At 46.8% G+C, this 23,081-nt stretch overlaps 3 protein-coding genes across 3 annotated transcripts in view; 2 read left to right on the forward strand and 1 right to left on the reverse strand.

Annotated features, from left to right (window-relative positions):
• The window catches only part of LOC125757145 (uncharacterized), a 116,950-nt gene that overhangs the window by 11,087 nt on the left and 82,782 nt on the right, over positions 1 to 23,081 (forward strand). The window lies entirely within an intron of this gene.
• LOC119382961 (cotranscriptional regulator FAM172A homolog) lies at positions 8,090 to 9,290 on the reverse strand. The gene is given in 4 exon segments (XM_037650894.2): positions 8,090 to 8,691; positions 8,694 to 9,057; positions 9,059 to 9,112; positions 9,114 to 9,290. Coding segments are annotated over 4 exon segments (1,035 nt in total). The 5' UTR covers positions 9,174 to 9,290; the 3' UTR covers positions 8,090 to 8,134.
• LOC119381178 (putative methyltransferase-like protein 7A) lies at positions 12,214 to 17,107 on the forward strand. Its single transcript, XM_037649133.2, has 3 exons — positions 12,214 to 12,524; positions 15,912 to 16,131; positions 16,712 to 17,107. Exons 1-3 carry the CDS (start codon positions 12,214 to 12,216, stop codon positions 17,105 to 17,107), a joined length of 927 nt encoding a protein of 308 aa, XP_037505061.1.

Consider the following 23,081-nt stretch of genomic DNA (forward strand, 5'->3'; position numbering starts at 1 on the left):
AATTAAAACAAACACTGTATGTTTAAGTCTAGGCCCCCTCAGAGGACATGGCACTTCATTTTTTATGATTAGGAACTACGTAGTCTCTAGTAGCGCCGTGAAAAACGTGTGACGTCACGGCGAATGGGGCGGAAACTTCAGGTGGCGCGCCACCTACATTTTGTTTTTGCGCGTTTATCGCTTACTAAGCGTCTTACTAAACGCTCTTCTCGTAGCAAGCGTGTTTTGGTATCGTGAAAGAGTACTTTCTAATATGAGAAAAATCGTTTTGCTCTTTAGTGTCCCTTTAACTAGCTTCAAAGTCTGTGACTAGAATCTTCGACAGACCAAGAGGAACAGGCAGTAAAAATCGTGAACGTTTTGCATCGCAATTTATTGTCAGTCACTAAACGTTTTCGCTCGTTTTCCTTCGGATCCTTTTATATACGGTATATACATATACATTCACAAGTTTTATATTGCAATCTGATGTATACACGCCCGCATGAAGTACAAATCTGCAACTATAATGTTTTCGTGAGGCATGCCATGTGGTCACCATACAGGCGTGCGCACGGGGGGGGGTGTGGATCCTTGTCAACCCCCCCCCCCCCCCGCCCCACTTTTTTCACTGCCGCCCCGGCCTTGTGGGCATAAATTGCTTGACTGGGGCCGCTGACTGTAGTACTTTGAGAACCCTGCTTTATACCATTGTGATAACGTCCCATGGCCGTTCGCGACATGGAAGGGGCGCATAGGCGTGCGCATGAGTCAGGGGGGGGGGGGGGCTGCTAATATTTAAGTCGCGGGGCGAAAGTCTGTCCCGTACGTTCACTAAGTCGAGCCTGTTTAAAGAGCTGGGTTATGGCCACGCAGGTTTTTGACGATATTGGCGGCCGAAGGTCCCTGATGATGCATTCCAAGAACTATTGACTTCCCATCTTTATTGCAGGAAAGCACGGACGAAAGGAGGTCACTGTGAGAAGCACGTCATGGCTTCATTTTTTGCGGGCGCGCAGCGTTAAAGGGGAGCTGCTCCGAGCAAGTTAGATACCGATTATTGTTTGAATGTAACCAATCAAGCTTAGCTGACAAGTCTCAAAGTTAGCAAACTATTCTTGTAGTGTGCCCACTCCAGAGGCAGTCGCACCTTTGGGGTGTCTTTTTGATCATACAAAGATAATCCCTTTCCTGTTGCCTTTCCTTACCTTCAGGTCACGAACGGCGTGCGCGGCTATCAACGTGATACACAGGGGCGTGTCGGGGGGGGGGGGGGGGGAATTGGGGGGTTCAACCCCCCCCGAAATTTTTAATACACATACAAACGCATGCACGAACATACATAAAGTAGGGTGAACCCCCCCCCCCCGGAAAAAAATTTCTGGCTACGCCCTGGTGGAGTTAGCATTATTGACAGCGAAGTGGCGAGCGCCGAGTTTTCAAGAGGCAAGCAATCCTACCAGCATCGCCAGAAACTTTTTTCCGTTTTTCCAGGAGGGGGGGGGGGTCGGATCAACCATACTTTATGTATGTTCGTGCGTGCGTGTGATGCGTGCGCGTATATTACGCATGCGAAATCGGGAATTTCGGGGGAAGTTCGACCTTTCACCTCCCCCCCCCCCGGCTACGCCCCTGAAGCCAGATGATAATTGTTGTAGGACAAGATACTCCTTAAAGGGTGCGAGCTGCACACTCTGCACTCCAGATGTACAGGGCGTATTTGGGCTTGTCTTTGGGCTGCTATTTGGGGGGGGGTGGGGGTTCAACCGCGCCCCCGAAATTTTTCAGTTTTGCTTGCGTATATATACACGCACACATACAAACACACGCACGAACATACATAAAGTATGGTTTGAACCCCCCCCCCGAAAAACATTTCTGGCTACGCCCCTGTCTTCGCGTTAGCCTCGCGCCCGGCGCTTTCGGTCTCGAACGGTGTGCGCGCTATCAGCATCGGTTAACATATTCTTGATAGTAACTGCCGAGAATCGAGGTTTCAAGAAGGGAAACGCAAGGAAGTGCACATGCTCAGTTGCAGGCTCTTCGGCGCAGCACCGCGGGAGGAAAGACCGCATGCTTCAACTGCCAGCAAAGCTTTCACGAGACAGCGAGCACGTGAAAAGGAAGCGTTGAAATACGTTCAAGCAATACGCGCAACGACCTCCTCGACTATGATCTACAGTACAAAGAAAAAAAGAAAACAGCAAATGTGTTTCTTAAGCTGTCTTTTCCTGTAAAGGACTCGCGCACTAAAATAACAGAGGCAGGCGGAGCAAGATCATCCGAATAAGTTATTGGCAAAACAGTTGGATACGGTATCTGCAAACAAAATGATTGAGCCCTACATCGAAGAGATATTACATTGTAGTGAAGACCTCTATATACCTTCACCACTAGAATCCATAACTGGCGAATTTCCGCTCAAATGCCTTTACATTCCTTATTCACACACAACTAAATGATCCAACAGACAATCAGGCCAGGGAAAGCATGGGGCCGTTAATCGTTGTCTTAAATTGTAGTGCAGAAAATAATAGCACAAATTGAAATGAATTAAAGTGGATGAAAAATTTACCCTTTCTGTTGGTGGGATGTGAACCCCCAGTTTTCGAATTACGCGTTCGATGCTTCGAATGTTGTGGGACTCAGATCCAGCTGACGGAAAGGGTGATTTTTCGTGCACTTTAATTCATTTCAATTGACGTTATTACTACACTATAATGAAGACAATGAATGGCCCTTATGCCTTCCCTGTTGGATTCATTTAGTTATGACAAAGAAACGAGCTTCTCGAAAAAATTCCCCTTTTTTACATTCCCTAGCCATAAGACATGGCCACCATTGTTGGAAATCCGACTCTCTTCGTGCTTTTTTTGGCAATATGTTTTTTTTATCTCTTAAACAGCAATATCACTGACAAGCCGAACCACCACAGCAGTCACTATGGTGCTCAAAAACAAGGCGATGATAGAAAAACACTGTTGCAAAAAGCAAAGAATTATAATGTCTTTGTTCCCTCATGCAGGGTGCTGCTTACTACGTGGAACACATAGGCTACAAGGAAGGCACGTGGTCACGCCGCCTGCAGCAGCTTGTACAGCATTGTGGTCACTGGTCAGTGATGGATGCCAGTTGACGCGCGACGTGCCACAGTACGTAGAGTTTCTCGGTCCGGGAGATGTTCGAGACAATCCACTACCCACAGGAGATGCCCTTCCTGGTACGGCCCACGCTCGTCGGCAAGGCTGTCAAATAGACAGCATGGTGGTGCACCGCAATTGTTGCGAGAGTGCCATGCATCTGTCACGTCAGGCCACAGAAATTTTGTTTACAGCATGTTGCCTCTGCTGGCAAATAGGGCAACACTGAATCCTATTGCCGTGCTATGCATTGCTGAACTGTGTGGCCAATACTGTGTCTGCAATGCGATTCCTGCTTGTCATTGTGTACCGCATCAATTACCTATTGTAAACTATGCGAGGTGAGTGTAATACAAGACTTTACTTGTTGACAAGACCACTTCCATTGAAGAAACAAGTAAATGATGATTGGTGTCACTGGTATAGTGGGAGGGTGTGTATTTCAAGCTTACAAATGGCTGCGTTTTTTCTATACGTTGCCACCCAACATGGGAACACAAATCTCCAAGCAAAAAACAAGAAACTCTAGAAATACTATGAGTCATGTTTAGTATTCATTACTTCAGCAGTGGTCATGTGGTGGATGACCTGCAAAGGTAGAGCACTGACAGCATGGTGTGCTTCTTATGGTCACTGTTTTTCAGAGTATGTGAGGCTGGTAATATTATGCTGCGCTGCCAGAGGTACACTACAACGGATACAGTGAGCTGAACTGGTTGCATATGAAGACTAAACTGCACTCTTCGCAATTACAGAGATGAATGTACACTGCAGCACAATATTAAAATGTGCTTCCTGCCTCTGCAGTTTCATCAAAAACAATACCACCTTCACTAAGGTATCTTAACAAAAGCCATACTAAGTCCAGCTTAGTTACAACTATACAGCAGTGTTGCTTCGATTTGCAAAAGCATATATCAGTTACAGTTTACTAGGTGAAAATGCAATATGGACAATGAGTGGACTGCATGCGAAGTAATATGCATCATTTTGTTATGAGTGTTCAGCATGTGTTGTCTAAGTGTCTTCTGAAGTAGTTTGTCAATCTCTCTATGCACAAACATGCATTCATCACGACTACCAAAGACAAACTACATGCGAGTAGCTATGGACACTCTATTGTGTGTTCTCATCTCAGAGGTAATTCTTACTTATCTGAAACTGTTTTATAAATAATAAACGTTTTGTCATTTTCTGTTGATTCATTTCTCATTTTATATTTACAATATGTGGAGAACTGAGGTGCACGAAGATGATAGCTGTGTTTCTGTCTACTAGCTTGAGGACCTGGGTTTGATTTCCAGGTGCTGCAGCTGCATTCTATTGGGGCAAAATGCTAAAACACAGTGCACATAGATTTAGGTGCTCGTTAAAGATACCAATGTGGACGAAATTAATCTGGCATAAACCGCTATGCACGCCTCATAATTTTATTGTGGTTTGGCACATACAGTGGGTACACGACTGTTACTAGCTAACAGCATTTGTAAACCGTTGTTTGAAAATTTGAGTTGTCCTTGGAACATCTTTCGTAAATGGCTATTTCTTGTAAGTGCCAACAAACAATACCACGCAAGCAAGTGCCTACGGGTACTGAATTGTAGTGCACTTAAAGAAATTGCCGTAAATTGTATTAACTTGGCTGGGAGAACTTGTCAATGAAAAAGCTGAAGTGAAGGAAATGACCAGATGTAACAAAGATGTGTTTACTTTCCAAAGCAAGTAAACAAAAACAGAGTGTTGGGACTTGGATGGCCTTGCAAGCTCATCGGAAACAACAGCGGACTGTGTGCATAAAGTGCATAGAACTAATACCATGTTCCTATATGTGTCCATAGTAATAAACTTGTGCTTCAAGTTATGTTGTTACAAAGGAGCACTGCAATACAACCAAACAAATGCTGCAATAAAAAGACGCTTCGTAATAACACATGTGTGGGTCATTACTTAAGAATTCTTAACTGTTGAGAAAAGATACTGATATTCAAGGGAAGCACTGTATGAAATACAGCCAAGAATCTGTACAACAGAATAGCAATGAGAATAAAGGACAAAATATTTCAGTAATAAGAGTTCCGGTTTGAGCTACTCTGCACTACAATATTTTATAATAGCAATGAAGTAGTAAGAGATGTTAACAACCACATCCATGTTGTCAATCGACACAGTGCATAGTGTGAACACGGTACAAACTAAATTCACAAGCTTAATGCACCACAGTCACACTGTCAAGGAAAGGACATGGAATGTGGTCAATACAATATACAAGTGTTGACACAAACAACATTCATATGTAGAATACTGTCCCAGTTAACAAATAGAGAATAGGATGGTGAAATGCTAGGAAGGCAGAGATTGATCACACATTAGGTGCTTGCTCTGTGCTCTAAATATAGGAAAATGAGTGGGTTGCTTAAAATGAACAATAATGTGGTTCTTGCAGAGTAGTTCTAAGCAATATTTTACCTTTGGCAGTCCACTCAACATGCACCAATGATAGTGCCAGTCCTTAGCAATAGGTTTCTTTGATCTTTAATTAGGCTAGCAACTAGAGCCATGTTATACACTACAAACATTGTAAGAAGCTTGCCAAATTCAGTATACATTATCTTGTTATAGAACTGGTACTGTGAATATTGGCACATTTCTTTCTTTTTTGTTTGGTCGCGTTTTTCAATATCACAAATTTTCAAATAGACACCCAGCAGTAATCGAAATGCTAAGCATGGCAGTGCAAGAAGCTAGTGCTGGCCGTCTGGCAGTCTAAATAAAAGTTGTGTTCACTCACAATCAGAGGCATGTCTCCCTTTGTAACTTTAGCTGTGCAACGTTTTTCAGGAATTCACAAAGTTTGGTGTTACATCTGCAGTAAAAGATAATGCACCAGCAAATGGAGTTTAACAAAACGAAACAGGTCTTAATACCAATGCTAGCTAAGCTTTGCAAAACATCCTAATTTTTTAATGTTTCCCTTCAGTTTATTCCAATGATAAAAATATTAAAAACATTACACTCAAGGTCCACGCACATAAAAATTTAAATCACAAAATAAATGTTTGGTCATATGTCGCGCAAAACTTCCATTCTATACAAAGTGCATGTTTGTCTCATGGTCATCTCATTCTATACAACATTGGCAAGCACAGTAGATAACTCAACTGGTGAGGTAGCAAAAGAGGCGTACCTAGAGCTTAGCTACCCTTCTTGGGTGGTCAAAACATAAGTACTAGGCAGTATGCCACACTTAAAGAGACACTTGGGGCAAACAATCCCTTTCGACCACTCTCGGCAATCGTTCCAGATAAAAAGCGCCCACGGTTAATTCTGGTGTTCTTGAAGGTCTAACTGATATCAAAGTGAACGCTCAACTTTCAAAAGCCTTAATCTGCTAAAAGAAAACACCTAACACTTGAGCAGAGCAGCAATTCGGTAGTGTAGTGGCAGTGCAATGCTGCATACTTGTACAAGCCACTAGAAAACAAGTCCACTGTTTCGGAGCAAAAAGACTCAGACCGGAATCAACCAGTGAAATGATGGTTTGTATCATTCTTGTTAGACATTTTTATTTGGATATTATAGTAGGATACAACTTAAGAAGTCAGGAGAGGCCCCACCCAGACGACCGAAGGGGGCAGCGGATCACCTCCGCGACTAAAAGAATAATCCGCTCATGCACGTGCCGGTGTTCTCTGAAAGCGGCACCACCGGCCGCCCCGCTCGTGAAGTCAGTCCCGAGTGTGCGCCCATTCAGTCAGTCCCGAAATGCGTGCAGGCTTGTGTTTTATTTTATTTTTTTTATTTATTGGTACTGCAATCCCCTGGAGGGATTTTGCAGGTGGGTACAAAAGACGTAAATATCGGCATATAACACCTGTGCGTAACACCAGTGTTCATCAGCCTTTGAGGAGGAAATGCCGCTGACTTCTACAGTTGTATCCGACTACAGGAGCGTGCCACTATCGAAGGTGAGAAAAACTCTAGACAGTCAACTGGTAATGGAAAGCTGCATTGTATACTATGCAATGCCATTAGGCATGCATACCTGCAGGCTGGTTTCGTCTTCAAAGTTGTGAAAAACAACCCATTCTGTCAAAATGTTACGTAGTGTCCTAACTACGTTAATTACGAAGGTAATGTGAATGCTACTTATAGCATCATCTACTATGCTAGCTTTTATGCACTGATTGCTTCCACTGTCCCTTCGAATGCAACATGTTTCATGATCAAGAGCAATATTGGAAGCCAACAGTTGCAAGAGCTACATAAAAATTAGTATCAGTACAGCTTGCAATATAGGATCAGTAATGAAGCAATCAAACAGCTCTTTTTCATACAGGAACAAGGTGCAGAGCAGGAAACATGTGACAAGAGAAATACGGCAATTATTTAAACACACTAGGAATCGAAGCTGTGTGTCAGCACAGCTAAAGCCAGGATTTGACATGAGAAAAGCTGGGTGTAATAATGCAATGCCTACGTAGGTACACCTATATTATTCCATTCTTACAAATGAACCCTTGCACATACCCTTCTAGTCCTATAGTTTATAACTGATATCGATGCTGAACATAACGGTTCTAAAGAAAACAGTTAAATTAATTTCAGGCACTAGACACACAGCACATATTCAGATTTTTTTTCTTTTCCTTCTTAAATGCTTGTCCTCCGCACCATTCTCTTATAATAACACACATTGAGCAAGAGACATCACCTTGAACATTCAACAAGTACACCTCGCTATACACCTCTCAAGTATATAGCAAATATAGGCACTTGATTAACTTACACGAGCGCTGCAAATCAACAGAAAGCCAAACTACTATTGGTACTTATGGATATGGCTTTGTGTGCCTACGTTACGTTTAGTGGTACGATACACGCTCGTACTGTCGACATACTAGCAAGCAGTAAAGTAACATTATAGTAAACGTTTCAGAGGCGCTTGCCGCGTCATTAAACATAAGAAAAAGGGAGAACAAGAAATGGAGGCTGCACTGCCTCGACAAATCGCCACACTACAAATCGTTCTGCTCTCCGTTCCCGGCCGACTTCTTGTGGTACGCCGTCTCCAGGAACTCGAAGACGGACGCGAAGCTGGACCACGACGTCATCTCGTGGGTGACGGTGCCGGCAGAGACGCGTCTCACGTCGACGGTGCCGTCGTGTCGTTCCCTGAGGGGCCGATCGAGGTGCTCCGGACTGGAAACCCAATTCCTCCCGACCTGGTTGAAGAACTGCGCGACGCGAGGGTGGGACTTCTGACGCGCGAAACTGTGGACGGAGTCTGTCAGGGCGACGGCGAAGACGCGAGCCGAGAACGAGGCGAAGAACTCGGTCGCCACGTTGACGGCGACGACACCTCCGTAGCTGTGCGCCACGACGGCAATGTGCCGCGCGGCTGCCCTCTTCTCGACGATGTGCTCCCAGACGTGCCGACCGTGTTTCTCGGCAGTTTCACAGTCTCGCACTGGAACGCGCACGCCGTTGATTATGCGATGAGTATCGTTAGTGTTGAGCACAATGACGGCGTAACCGAGCCCCTGCGCTCGTCTAATGTAAGGCAGCTGAGTACTTTCTTGAGCGAGTCGTTGATTATGAGCCGCCGCGACCACTGACCGGCTCGCACAACGCCGCTGCCGTGTATTAGAATCAACAGGCGGTCCTTATTAGTGAACGCATCTTCCGACACGAATATGAAAGAGCTCGGCTCGTCCTCCTGCACGTTGACGGGCACGGGAACTCGCGTGAGGTGTGTCTCTTGCTCCAGGAGCTGGTAAACGTGTTCGGTGATAACGTCACCCAGGGCTTCGTAGCGCCGCTGGTTGTAGCCGTGGTCGTCCGGGCGTACCTGAAACAAGTAAGGCTCACCGGTCTTCAAGTGCCTCAGCTGGCCAAAATCGTTGAAGAAGTATCCGAAGTCGGCGATCGTCGACGGGAACGGAGGAAAAGTCATCGTCTTCGACGTCTGTCGCTTGACGTACGAGCGACCGTTTTTCGCGGGAATCCGTCACTGGTTCCCGAGTCCAACGCACCGTGTTTTTGGGTGGACATCATTTAAATGATTTTGAACCGCGTCAAGAACCGCGATTTGTACGTACGTACGAGGTGCCCCGCTTCGGCGTGCAAGGCGAACTCCAGTTATCGAACCACTTATGTTACACTGTACTTATTTTGTGCGCAACAAATTGTTTACACCAAGCATGACACCAAGCCCACCCAGCGGCTTGGCTTGAATCGTCTCTGCTCAGTGCTGGGCCTGGATCCGAAATGGATTCTAGCTTGCGTTAGTGTCGCTGGCAATGGCGCTTTTGCGCACTAAATCAGCACTGCAAGGCATCGAAACAGAGAGAGAGAGAATTTCATTTGAACGCAGAGAGGTCACCGAAACAGAAACCAGTCTTGGGGAAACAGAAAGCAATCTTAGGTTTCAGCGCAACACAAACGCAGGAAACAAAACACGAAAAGAAGTTATCGAAACACAACTGGTTTGAGTTATAAAACAGGTATTCTGCGGCTGTCATTTCTTGAAAACATACTGGCTTCGTGTAACCAACACAACGTAAACATTCTTTGCAGTTTGTTTTCAGGGTTTTTAGCGACAATAAATGATGGTGTCTTCTTCAGTTTAACTGCCATACGAGGCTGAACTAACAAAGACAAGGGTATCACGCGAACGTTACTTTATGTACTCTGTTGTGCAAGAATGATTGAGTTACAAATAGTTTCAGTTCTGCAAAAAAAAAAAAAAAGACAATACGGCGATGTTTAGGAAACGCCAAATGGCAAGCGATTTTGCGGCTTTGTCGCAAGCTGTCCAATTTATCAATTGTGTATTTGTGTGAAGCGTGAAATTATTTTAAAAAATATATATTCTGGCACTTTGCGCGCCGAAACCATGACATGACACAGCAGTGACGGACACCACATAATAATTAAGACGAGTAAAATTTAGAAAGGACAAGCGAAGTGCAGAAACCTTTCATAACAAAGTGTAGATTCCGCCAACGACAGAAAGTGCTTCGCTTTGCTTTGAAAACGATCGTCGCGTGTCTTCATTAAAGGGACCGACAACTGCCCAGAATATGAAATGAGTTGACTCCACTGATGTAAAGATTGTCCGTCGCACTGACGCAAACCAACCCTGTTTGTTTTTTTCGTGAGAGATGGATTCATATTTTTATTTCTTAATTGAAAGTCGTGAAAAATGACCTGTGGCGCCTCTGGCGGCAAAAACATGAATGATCCGATGAAGACGGCCACGTGACCGTTGATTGCTGTACTCGGTCGACAATATTTTTGTTAGTATTGAAATATTGTTCATTTCTTTATATTAAAAGGTATTACTCCATAATAATGTACATATAGGCCTGCGTTATTAGTATGCATTAAAGTGGCGCTGCCTTCGCATGACGTAATGATCTCATGCTCGTCAGCGCGTCTTGAGCAACTTTTCAGCGTGCTCATGCAACCGTGCACGCAGTTTCCAGGTCGCTAAGATTTTGGAGCGGCATAGTTTTGCTACCTACACTTCGTCTCAGAAATGACGCGCGCTGCTACTCGGTGCGGCCGTGCATATGCACAGTTACGTTTTCGATTACTTGGCTTGGTTCGTGTATCGAGAGAGTAACGACGCCGGGACAAGCCATCCATGACACAGGCGCAGGCAACCTTGGGCGCAGGCGCACACAACGCTGTACAAATACCGGGAAGGTGTATAAAGCCACACATCTCATTGTAACAGCTTGTTATTTTCAGAAATGGTTGGAAAGCTCAAATAAGGGTGGTTAAGCATAGTTAAACTCCTGCGAAAGCAGAACAACGACAGCTTTCAAAAGAGTTAGCAGCACCGCTATCAATTCTCAGCGTTGCTGGAGCACGCCTCCATGCGTGTTTGGAGCCTTTCAGATCGAAAAATACTGCTTATAAAATAACTACGTGATTTTCGGATAAACCACTGCAGCTACAAACGCTACGAAGGGTGAGCTTCCTGTCGCGCCGTAAAAAAACTGTGTCGAGAAAAATCAGTTGTCGGTCCCTTGAATTAATCAATTAATTAATTTTTAATTAATTATTTGACTTCCTGTCGATTTGAATACGACGGGCTGCACGAGAACTTTGCGGCAAAGTACCTTTATTCAGCACAGCTCTTCGGTGCCCGCTTCTGGGTTGAACGCGTCGTTCAATCGCTTATGACGAGGGACGAGGCACGCTCTTAGAATATAAAAACATTGACTGGAAGTGTAAACCAGACATGCGTACCCGTAAATCACTTGTATTCATAGCTGCAACAGCAGCCACGGTCATTAATACCTGCAGGTGTTCACAAAGAAAGCTGCAGCTTAAAAAGAAACATATTCTTTTCTTCCCACATTCCACCATTGTACAAGTTCCTCACCAAATAAGGCTTGAAATTAGAACGACGTAAAGGGAAGTGAGCAAGAACGAACTTCGCCGCCAAGATTTAGTCGTCGATGCCGATGCTTCCTCTGTACTACCCTACGTCGGCTCGATTCTTGGTCATCGTGTCCCCCTGAGTGGGTCGTTACCACCATAGGCGTACGCAGGGTTCTGCATTAGGATGACGAGAAGTGGTGGGGGGGGGGGGGGCAAGCTTTCACCGTTGCGCCTCCCCTCCACACCTTCACTCGAAGAGTCCGAGAGAAAACAAGCTTCTCAATGGGCGTGAAAATGAAAATGAAGCCACGACGTGCTTCTCACAACGGCCTGCCTTTGGTCCCCGGCTTTACGGAGGTAAAGGTGGGAAGTAATGGGATCATCAAAGGTCCTCGGCTGCCACTGTAAAAAAATTGCATGGCCATAACTCCGAACTTTAGACAATCACAGGAATGGTCCGACTGAGTAAAGATACGAGGTTGAGTTGGGGCCCCCTTAGTCGATTAGGGTAGTGCCCCCCCCCCCCCCTCAGCCCTGTTCATTTGAAGTTCATCGGTCATCACCATCATCTTTTCGAACGTTGGCCACGAAGGTCTCGAGCGATGATGCTCCGCGTGGCGAACGCGACAGCCGGCGGTGCCAAGAAGAGAAGCTCGTTCTGTGGCACCGGCTAGTCCTTGGCCTTTCGGAGCAGGGCAGAATGATGTTTCGCGTCTCGCTGCTGACACTCGCGTCGTACCTGACAGTGGCCATGGTGCTGCCTACCGCCTTGCTGCTGCTGGCTCTACAGCGCAGCCACTGCTGCCGCAAGTTGTTCGCCAATTGGGTCTTCTACCCACTGCTCAACCCGCTCATCAGGCACGCCTTCGAGGGCATCCGGAGGGAGATCCTGTACGAGCTGAACGACCTCGTCTCGCATGACCCCGAGCTGCGGCGAGAGGACGCCATCCGCGTGCTCGAAGTCAACGTCGGGTCGGGACGAAACTTCGACCACATATTCAGGAACATCAGGTGATTATCGAGGTACCTTCGACAGGCCCTCTCACCGCGGCAAGTTAGCGATTAAGAGTTTAGTTTTCCTTTTTAAATGAAAGGGGCAAAAGGTAGGGGGAGGTTGCTACGCACGGCAGTCCTCTGCAACCCTCTCTGCCCAACCCAGGATGGCCTCCTGGACGTCGGGTTTGAAGCTGCGCAAGGCAGCCTCCCACTGCTCCTCACAGTCGACTACAACCTAAGAAAAAATGTCAGCTTCGCCCTTAGCCACCGCTGCCACTCCCACAGAGAAATTTGCCTAAATGCTCCATCCAATAGCGCTTACTCATTTTCGTGACGTCAAGCGCTTCTCGAGTGTTTTGAGTGTCTCACTTTCCCATACAGACACACGTTCTTGTCGCTGGTTTTGTGCAGGTAACTTGGACGTTTTGGCAGATTTCGTCGGGGATATTGAAATAACTGCTCAAACAAACGTAACGTTTTAGGCAGTGTAACGACGAACCTTTAACACTTAATGTGTGTAGTATGTACATCAGCCCAGAATTACGATTCGAGCGGAAACCAGCTAGCACGACTGTCTCACAGGATAATGACAGGCGCGCCGCGGTTCTGTGGGCGGAGCCAACATTTTTTTTGTTAGGTTGTAACCGAGTATAGCTGGTCGACGTTTAAGCTTCCTGAAGCGCAACTACGATAGAGAACAATGTTAACGAGAACATGGAAGTAAAACATGACAAGCGCTTCGCTCGGGAGCGAAATTTCAACAGTTTCGCTCGTTTAGTTGCGAGTGAAGCGCTTTTGTCGCCCCGAACTCTTCAAAGTTAAGAATCTTCAACTGGAATGTCGTCCCGAAGCGCCCAGATATTCCCACAAGGGCAATGTAAAGTATACGTCTTTCACTTTTCGGATGAGCGTTATAGACAACGGGACAGTAAAGATTACGGGCGCAGGCTGACAGCAGATCTTAGGGGTGAAGCATCTTAGGGTCTCGGCGTGTCAGCGTGCATCGTCGTCTGTTGTCGTGACGGTCCATTTGCTTGAGCGCAAGAGAGGGCGTCACCGCCTCAGCGCTCGCCGTGTGGCGAGCGAGAGCGAACGGCGCACGTTGACTATGGAAACGCTCTTTCTGCAATGAACGCTAAACTACCAGCTCGCAAGGAACGAGAACGCTCCCTCGCCTGCGAGAGAAAGCGCCGACGTAGGCAGCGTCTGCTAGCGAGATTCTTGATCGAAAAAAAAATCACAGCAGATCCACGGAGTGAATGATGATGAGTTGGCGAAGCTGCGGAGGTTCATCGTTAAACCGTGAATCTTCCGTGAATTCTGCCCAGTACATCATCACCGACGTGAGATCGGGCGCGTTTATACTAAAGGTTCGATGAGTTATGACGACTTGCAGCTCACTTTTTTTTTACATGTACGCTGTGAATTTTCATTGTTTAGAAAACCATTGCTTTAGAAAACATCTGGCGTCTTTCGTTAAGCAGCTGGCGTCTTTTCGTTTTGCTTTAGAAACATCTGGCGTTCTTTCGTTTTGCTTTTACAAAACATCTGGCGTCTTTCATTGGTTTATTTCATCAATCAACGGCGTTTTGAACAAAATTTTTATTGTTTAATCACGCACAGGAGAAATCTCACCAGGCACTACCTTGGAGGTAAACAATGGCTGCTAATGGGAATGAGAGACAGAAGTCGGCTTTTAGCTAACACTTACACTTCTACTTCTACTAACGTTTCCTACTGGAACATGGCAATGGCTGCTAATGGGGAATGAGAGACAGAAGAATTCGGCGTTTAGTTAACGCGCGCGCTGCGAATTTTTTATTGTTCAACAACGCACAGGAGAAATCTCCCACCGGCACCACCTTGGAGGTCAAGATCTGGTACTAGCGTTACGACTGGTTACGCACTACTACGAGGGACGAACGGGTGCCGCCTTAAGGAGCTTCGCCCCTAAAAACCGACTGCTCACGCTGCACAATTCACCCGCCACCCCGTATATACATGCAGGCACCGGATCTTGACCTGCAATGTAGTGCCACTGGAAGATTTCTCTTGTGCGTAGTTGAATAAAGATTCGCAGCGAGCACGTTAACTAAAATCGGACTGCGGGTATCTGTGTCTAATCTTTCTTCTGTCTCTCATTGCCCATTAGCAGTGATTTTGTTGTGGGAAACACTGGCGCACACTGCATGCTACGCCCCTCCACAGGTTTCATGTTAGTGCAGTTGAAACACCCTACACTACATGCTTCGCCCCTCTCCAATCTTTTCCGACTCGTGAACTTTGTAAACAGGGTAAAGCTCTTCCACTTCGTGCAACGGTCTGCTTTTTGCTTGGAAGAGCACGTATTGGACGAGAATGCGAGAGTAATGATTCGGTTCACTGCGACGCCGCACGGGCAGCGTAACACCGTCAGACAATGATATTGATCATATAATGTAACTATTTATCAATCTAACTGAAGAATGCCCCGCTAACTCACCCCTCCTATGAATGACGTACACTTCAACAATTTCCCGCGTTTTTTCGTCATTCTTAACCCATGATGTTCAATGACTTCGAGAGTTCCGGTAGCTATATTCATAGGCGTGTGCAAGGGGAGAGGGTGTGCGGGGGGGGAGGGTCGCTTCCCCCAAAACATCTAAAGCGGGGGCGGAGGCGCTAATTGTGCCCCATACCATTACTTAGTTGGACCTTTCGCGTCATTTCTTTAGTGCACATGGTTATGGCTACACATTTTTTTTACGATAATGGCGACCAAGGACCTCTGATGTTAGAACTACTTACTTCCCACCTTTGCCCTGGAAAGCCGGGGACCTATGGCAGGCCTTAGTGAGAAGCACGTCATCGCTCCATTTTCATTTTTTTCATCCATTGCGGAGCTCGTTTTCTTTCGGACTCGACCACATGAGGGAGGGGGGGGCACTGTGGTGAAACTTGGCCCCCTTAATGGAAGGGCCTTGTCCACGTCTATGGCTATATTCAAACGTAATATGTTTTTTTTTCATACATGATATATATATATATATATATATATATCATGTATGACTTTGAGCTTAAAGAGCTTTGCTGGTGCGAGGTAAGGCCCTAGCCAGGAGATTTAAGTCCTCATTCTGCCTTGCTCGCGGGCGAACCCTGTATATGTGTTATGCCCAAATATATACACTTTATATATACACTTTATTTATATATACACTTTATTTGGGCATAACACATATACAGGGTTCGCCCGCGAGCAAGGCAGAATGAGGACTTAAATCTCCTGGCTAGGGCCTTACCTCGCACCAGCAAAGCTCTTTAAGCTCAAAGTTATGGCTGCAAGCTTATCGAGGTCTTCGTGGATGTTATTTTGTAAAGACGTGCTTTGGAATGTAAAGCGCAGCGCGTGTGTTTCTGCTGCAGGTACGTGGCAGTAGACCGGACCTCGACGGCCCGGTCCACGTTCCTTCGGCGCCAGAGCCAGTACGAGCACATCGTACTGGAGCAGTGGCTGCTGACCAGCGGCGAGGACCTGGCCCAAGTGCCGGACAACCACGTGGACGCGGTCATCGCCACGCACGTGCTCTGCAGCGTCAACGACGTCCGCAAGCTGGTCAGCGAGTGCCGAAGAGTCCTTGCTCCGGTAAGAAACATTGTTTGCCCGCGAGTGCGCATGCTTAATGCACAGATTACATAACTATCGGTCCCGAAACATACACAGTTTCAACAAATGGGCTTGATTTCCAGTTCAACTTGACAGAAGTCTGGCTCTCTCTAACGGGTTGTTACCGATTCATTCACTTATTTGCCTTCGTAATGTGCTCATACACCACCTCGTCTCTCCCCGAGACTGACCATGCATTCGGCATTACGACGAAAAGAGAGGGCAGAACATGTTGAGGTGATGGTTAGAGGTACTTCATCTTGTACCCCAAGTTTGTATCAGTAAGGAGAGTAACATTTACAAAGCTTTTCTAAAGATATTGCCTTTCGAAGGCCGACAGCCTTTCGTTTCACCGCTATCACGATTACCGAACATTTAAGAACAGCGCACTTTTGCCTCGTGAATACGAACCCTGTGAAATAAAAGATGGCGAAATTCTGGACGTTCCGTTATGTGTGCTTGTGCACTTTGAGATCTGTTCAGCATAAAACGAGCCGCCGCTCCGAACAATCTTCTTCCGTTTTCCACTTATGCCTCGCTTCTTTTCTCTTCACGTAAGGGCGGCAAGCTGCTCTTCATGGAGCACGTGGCCTGTCCGCGGGATTCGTGGATCTACCAGCTGCAGCTGTTCCTGGACCCGCTGTGGCAGCTGCTCACGTGCGGCTGCCACCTGGGTCGCGACACGAGCGCCGCCATCATCGAGGCAGGCTTCCGCGAGGTGTGCCTCAAGGAGGTCTACCTGCCCATCCTGGCGCTGATTAGCCGGCAGGTCTACGGAGTGGCCACCAAGTCGGGCGCGCCGGGCTCCGTGTACCGGATGAACCGGCGCACGCCACCGCCGCTGCTCGCCAGGCCCGCCAGAACCGCTCAGTCGAAGTCTGCCGTGTCCGAGGAGTTGCCTTCGGCAGGCCCGGAGGCGGGACCGCTGGCTGCTACAGTCCCATCGACAGCGTAGCCGCTCGTGCTACGTCATTTAGTAACGGTGTACATTAGTAAAACTCACGTCTGTCCACGCAGCGGAAGCTTGCATTGTATACACTTGTGCGATAGCACCGCGTGGGAGTTGGTCTTTGGCGACGCCAAGGCCTTTTACTTGTGGCGGGAAAGTGTGGAGTGGATGGAAACCGATCACAGCAAGGCGGAGCGTGGATTGGCACGTGAAAGAACAACGGATGACAGGTGTAAATGGGAATAGTATTGCGTGTCGTAATGTGTTTTTTTCCCAGCTCATACTGATACAATACTTTAACGAGCAATGCATGGCATCTTGCTAACATTAGCAGACTTGTAAATATTAGCAATACGATAGGGTATGAGCGTTATAATATATTAATGGGAACTATATCTTTGTTCAATCGACAACTATTCAAAATGTATTTGAAGTTCAATTCGATTCGCTTCTGGGACTATTCGTATTTGATTCTGTCTTTTACACCCTTATGCAGGACAGATGGAGAGGAGCGGAAATGCAAGGACCGAGATATGGGAATATGTAGGCGCATATCACCATATGCATAAGGAATAAATGCGAACCCATCAGTGATACCAGCTGCCAGGAATATCTTGCAGATTCCATCATCCACAGCAGTTTGGGCGGTCACATTGTTCAAAGCGGCGGCACAAGCTCGGCAGTGATACTGTGGAAACTTCCTTGCGCTCAGGCCAATGCTTGCAGCGACCAGACAACACACCCGGAAGCGCCCGCAGTATAGGACTAAAAGTTGGGACAGCTTGTGATTATTCAGGTCGAAATCGCATCACGCGCAGAAGACACACTGCATGTCTCGTCTTCTGTGTGCGCTGCGATTTTAACATGCACAGGCCCTTGGATCAGACGATGTGGACTGTGGGGCCTTCGTCCTTGCTGCACGATGCAAGTTACGTCCACATACCTAAAGGCTGAAGTCGCCGAGCGAGAGGAGCAATACCGGCACCGAATTTTACGTGCCTGAGTCTCGATACAGTATGTAGAAAACTCGGTTCGATGTCATGGTGGCTGCGGCAAACAAGCTACATGTATATTGGTCAAGCGAAAAATTTGGCGCGGCTTGCACCAAGTCTCGCAAGGCTGGGCCACAGCAGCGCTGGTGGGCACCTAGCTGGTCCTGGCTTGGCTATAGGCTTTTGCCCTCTCACCTGTCTCTTTCTACCCCTTGCTATACTACCTGTGCTATACTATACATCAGGGGTCTCAAACACGCGGCCCGCGGCTTCACGCGGAATAAATTTTTGTGACTTTGCGAAATAGTACTCGCATTATTTTTTCGCCTGTTGAGAGGGCCCGCGACGCGGCGGTCAGGCACGGCCTGCCCTTCCCGACGTGGGAGCTGCCCGCGGCGGCTCCTCCCCCGTAAGGGGGCTTTCCAAGTCAGGACCACATTAAAGTTCTTTGTCTGTCTGTCTGCAATTAATGACGCTTTGTTGGGGTAAGCTACAGGGACGGGACTGGTCTCAAGCATTTTTTTTTAGTGAGGCACTCCACGCGGTTACTATGAGTTGAAACATCACCGCAGAACGAAAAGTCTATTTCAAAATCGGCGTCCAGATTTTAGTCATTGTGGAAATCAGATATAGATATGTTTTCGAAACCTGACGTCAAATCCCCTTCAGAAATTACCCATATATGGGATACGGGAAAGGCGTTCTTTCAAATGGCAACGTTAAGTGATATTTTAACGCCACAGCGTTAAATAGCTCGTTTCGCAGAAATTACGGTGTCGGTGTCGTTGGTTGTGAGCGAAAAATCATCTTGTCTGTGACCAAAAAATCGAGAAAGATGCAAATAAAATAAACAATAAGGAAATTCGGTTCTAGTGAGAATCGAATCCACTCCTTCTGTGTGGCAAGCTAGTGTTCTATACCACAGAGCGACGCTATTTCTTGAAACTGCTTCGGAAGAAAACACTGTATGAATGCCACGTAGTGGAAGGAGTCTCCTTGACTCGTGTGATATTGCATGGCAGAAGCGTAGAATCGCGCGAGGCGTCAAAACACATGAATTGCGTTAAAGGCCCACCGATTACAAAGCGCTCAGAAATATTTAATCATCAGTCGTTCTCTTACGCCTTCTATATTTTTTCAATCTTTCTTCCCTTTCTATCTCTTTCTTTCTCTCTCTCTCTCTGAACTCGTTCTCCCCTCCTCCTTTTCATCCTCCTCATCCTCACCTCTGTCCTCCTCACTTCCAGTTTTGCTATGCTCTGCTAGCGCGTGCCGTTCTCACACCATACGTTATCTTATACCAACATCGCTTGATGAAGTGCCATATAATATGTTTTTCCTCATGGGTATGCATAGCTTATGGAAGACACGTATGCAGGACCGTAACGCAGAACCCACCATTTCTTCAAGCATGCACTTCATTCGCATGACTATTCAGCTGGAGGACATTTATGACGACCTGGACTTTAGACCGGACTGGTACCCCCTCTTGGTGAGGTGCTCGGCCTCACCACCTTTCCAGTATAACGCGATGTGAAGAACTCTCACCGTTCTGCTTACTTTAGCCATTGAGTGTGCACTTAGTAACGCTTGAGCGCTTATTGTCGCTATGTGATTGTACTTTTGCTTGCTTTATTTGTGTTCTTATTGTGCAATGTAATACTCAGTGTGATAAATACCGTGCCTGAATGTCCGAGTGGTTACGACGCGCGCCTTCAAATCGTGGAGACGTGGGTTCGAGTCCCGCCTCGCTGAGAATTTCTCTCTTTCTCTTTCTTTTTTTCCTCTGTCTGTACATTTCTCGCCCATCAGAGTTATTGCATCCGACGCCGTACAAATCGGCGCACATGTTGTGGGAACGAAGCAGAAGAGGAGGAAGACGATGCAGAAGAGAACGAAGAGAGCGCATGTCGGTTCATGATGATGATAATTTTCTATCTACGACACACGGCAAAGCTCGACCATAACAGCTTTGCTGTAATAAAATTAGCGTCGCCATGCTAAAGAGATAGCGGAGTCGATGGGCACCTAGGTAGTCCTGGCTGTTGCTGTTTTGCTAAGTTTTGCAAATTCTCTATTTTTTTCTTCCTCTATTGCTTTCTTCTTCTCCCTTCTCTCGGTTTTTTGTCGGTCCATTTTTTGCCTCTGTTTATTTTATTTTTTCTTTGTCTCTCTATTTCTTTCTCGGCCTTTCTATCTTGCTTTCTCTATCTTCTGTTTCTTTTTATCTCTCTGTATTTGTCGCTTTTCTTTCTATCTCTTTCTATTGCTTTCTCTTTCTCTCCTTTTTCTTTCTGTTTTTCATTTTCTCCGTTTCTCTCTTTCTCCTTCTTTCCACGCTATGCTTTACTCTCTCCCTCTCCCCTCCCTCATATCTGTCTTTTCCTATCCCCTTGCTATACTATACTATACAAGGATACATTATGCTCTGCTATAGCGTGCCTGGATAGCCGAGTGGTTAAGACGCTCACCTTAGATTTTTGGGTACGCGGGTTCGAATCTCGCCTCGCGAAGGACTTCTTTCTCCTAGAATTTCTATCTCTATCTTTATTTCTCTTTCTTTCTCTCTCTCTCTGTACTCGTTGTCTCACCCATCAGAGTTATTGCATCCGGCGCCATAGCGAAGACGAAGATGGAGAAGATGACGACCGCGATGAAAAAGAGGACGAAGAGAGCGCGTGCCGGTCTCGCGGCGCAGCTGTGGCGGTTGCTAGGCAACGCGAGGCACTCCGAGGGTTTTTTGTACGCACCAAAGTTTTTAGGGCCGGCCTCACTTCATTTACCCACACCTTGCTGTACTATACATGACCATCCCCTGCTCCTTTCTCTCCTCCTCATCCTCCCATCCCTTTCTCACCCTTTCTTATACTACATTATACATGGTTGTCCCTAGCTATACTATGCTGTGCTTCGCCCCTACCCTCCTCCTTCCACACACTTCCCTTTCCCACCTCCTTGCTATACTATATTATGCGTGGCTATTGCATGCTCTCTTTCTGTCTTGCTCTGTGCTCTTTCTATCACTTCTTTATGTATGTTTCTATCTCTTTCTCTCTCTGTGTAGTTTTTTCTCTGTCTTTATCTTTTTATGTCTTTCTTCCATTTCTTTCTCTCTGTTTCTCTCTTTCTTTCTATCTCTTTCTCCCTCTGTGCTCGTTCTCTTGCTCATGACAGTTATTGCAGCCCACGCCGGACAAATCGGCGCACATGTTGTGGGAGCGAAGCAGAAGACGGAGGACGAAGAGGAAGAAGAGACTATAGTGAACTAATTCTACTTCAGTACAGAAGAGACGAAGACAGCGCGTGCCGGTTCATGATGATGAGTTCTGTTCGCACTATCCGGCGCAACAAAAGCTTAAAGGGGCCCTGCAACACTTTTTCAGCATGGTCAGGAAACGCTGCCGATCGGGGGTCGAGGCTCCCGAGAACATGCGAGCCAAACATTATTGGCCGCGAGATCGAGCGGAGTCGCCGCCTGGCGGCTACTGGCTGAAGCGCGCCTAGTATGGATTGCTCCATGCGTCGTCTGCTAGCCGCGCTGTGTTTGCATGTGCGCGTACGTCATGCAGGGCCTCAAAAGGCGGTTTCTTCCGTTGCGTTGGTGCAACTTTAACCGCTCGTGCGTATGCCTAACACGATGTAAAGAAGCATTTGGCCTTGATCGGCTGTATATGTACTGTAATAAGATCAGTGAGTGCACTTGTCGAGAGTGCTGTGGTCGTCGTACCGTCCGTTCACGAGAGTCATATCAGTGTAGGTGCCGCTCTGTGGTTCAAGCGCATTGCAAAGTGCACTTGGCGTTGTCCTAAAGATGAGAAGTATTAAATCTCATGTGAATATAGCCTTTTAGCGGCTTGGCGGTTAAAAAAAAAGGCTCTCATGCACTTGCGCGTTGTGGTTGGGTGTATAACTTCGGGACTGTCGTTTATAGGTTACGCGACGAGCTTTAGTTGTGTACGGTCCTGGTCCCACTGCAGAGAAATATTTCTGTCAAGTCACGTCTGACACTTCGGTACTCAAATTGTCCCCTAAACAGAACAGAAAATGGAATGACACGGAAATCGCAAAACTGAGCTGCCTTGCGCAATTATAACTTGTGGCGAAATGTATACAAAGACACCCGTGTACTTGCGAGGTAGCTTATGCCTGTCAAATTTGCGCTTTGGCAGGTTCAGTGTCGGAAGTGCGTCAGGCCTCAATCTCTTCCGCGAAAACCCTTCAAAAAAAAAAAAAAAAAGAGCGAGCGAGAAAAATACATTCATCAAGATCAGCAGTGGCGATAAACTCGCTCGAACATTTTCATCGCTTACTTGGCGAGTGAGGGCTCATAAAACGATACCCTTTACTATGCACCAGATCATGCATACACACTTGCCGCGTTTCGGTGCACGTACTTGCCCTGCGGATAACTGAGAACTGTTCTCGCGGCCGTGTAAACACAATGGAACATGCGCGAACTACAAAAGGGCTCGGGGACTCTCGTTTAAACAGACTCATAGCCGAGCGCGAACAAACTTTGCATTCACAGCGCAGACGGTACATGAATGACAAAGAATAAATTCCATGAATTAATTTTCTTCTTTCTCGATTGATTCTCGCTTAATTTTCCTGCTGAAGTGTAGGAAAATCAAAGCACAGGGAAGCTTCCCCGAGCGTTCGCTTACTGCGACCGTCTTCACGCTCGTAGTGCACCGCGGCAACAAGCATATAAATGCACACTTTAGCGAAGTTATCGCTATCTACTCACCATTCTTTCTCGTCTGCGAATGCGAATGCACGTAGTCGAAGTGCTTGCTGCACACCATCGCGTACTTGGAAGGCGTCCTGCCGTTACGAAGCATAACGAGCCACAGTCGGCGACGTTCTGCGTCGGTGGGATAAAAATGGAAGCTCATCCCTGGCTCTGTACAGTATGTGCGGCATTGTGGCACCGAACAAAACCTCACCATCGATAACGAAGAGTTTTCTGCGGGTACGGAACACAAAAT

Source organism: Rhipicephalus sanguineus, chromosome 2 (genome assembly GCF_013339695.2).
Source record: "Rhipicephalus sanguineus isolate Rsan-2018 chromosome 2, BIME_Rsan_1.4, whole genome shotgun sequence".
NCBI lineage: Eukaryota > Metazoa > Arthropoda > Arachnida > Ixodida > Ixodidae > Rhipicephalus > Rhipicephalus sanguineus.

Excerpts from the sequence above, each read along its gene's own strand:
- LOC119381178 (XM_037649133.2), top strand. The coding sequence starts at position 12,214 with ATGATGTTTCGCGTCTCGCTGCTGACACTCGCGTCGTACCTGACAGTG. Across the intron at positions 12,525-15,911 it reads CACATATTCAGGAACATCAG|GTACGTGGCAGTAGACCGGA; the intron begins GTGATTATCGAG and ends TTTCTGCTGCAG. Across the intron at positions 16,132-16,711 it reads GCCGAAGAGTCCTTGCTCCG|GGCGGCAAGCTGCTCTTCAT; the intron begins GTAAGAAACATT and ends TCTTCACGTAAG.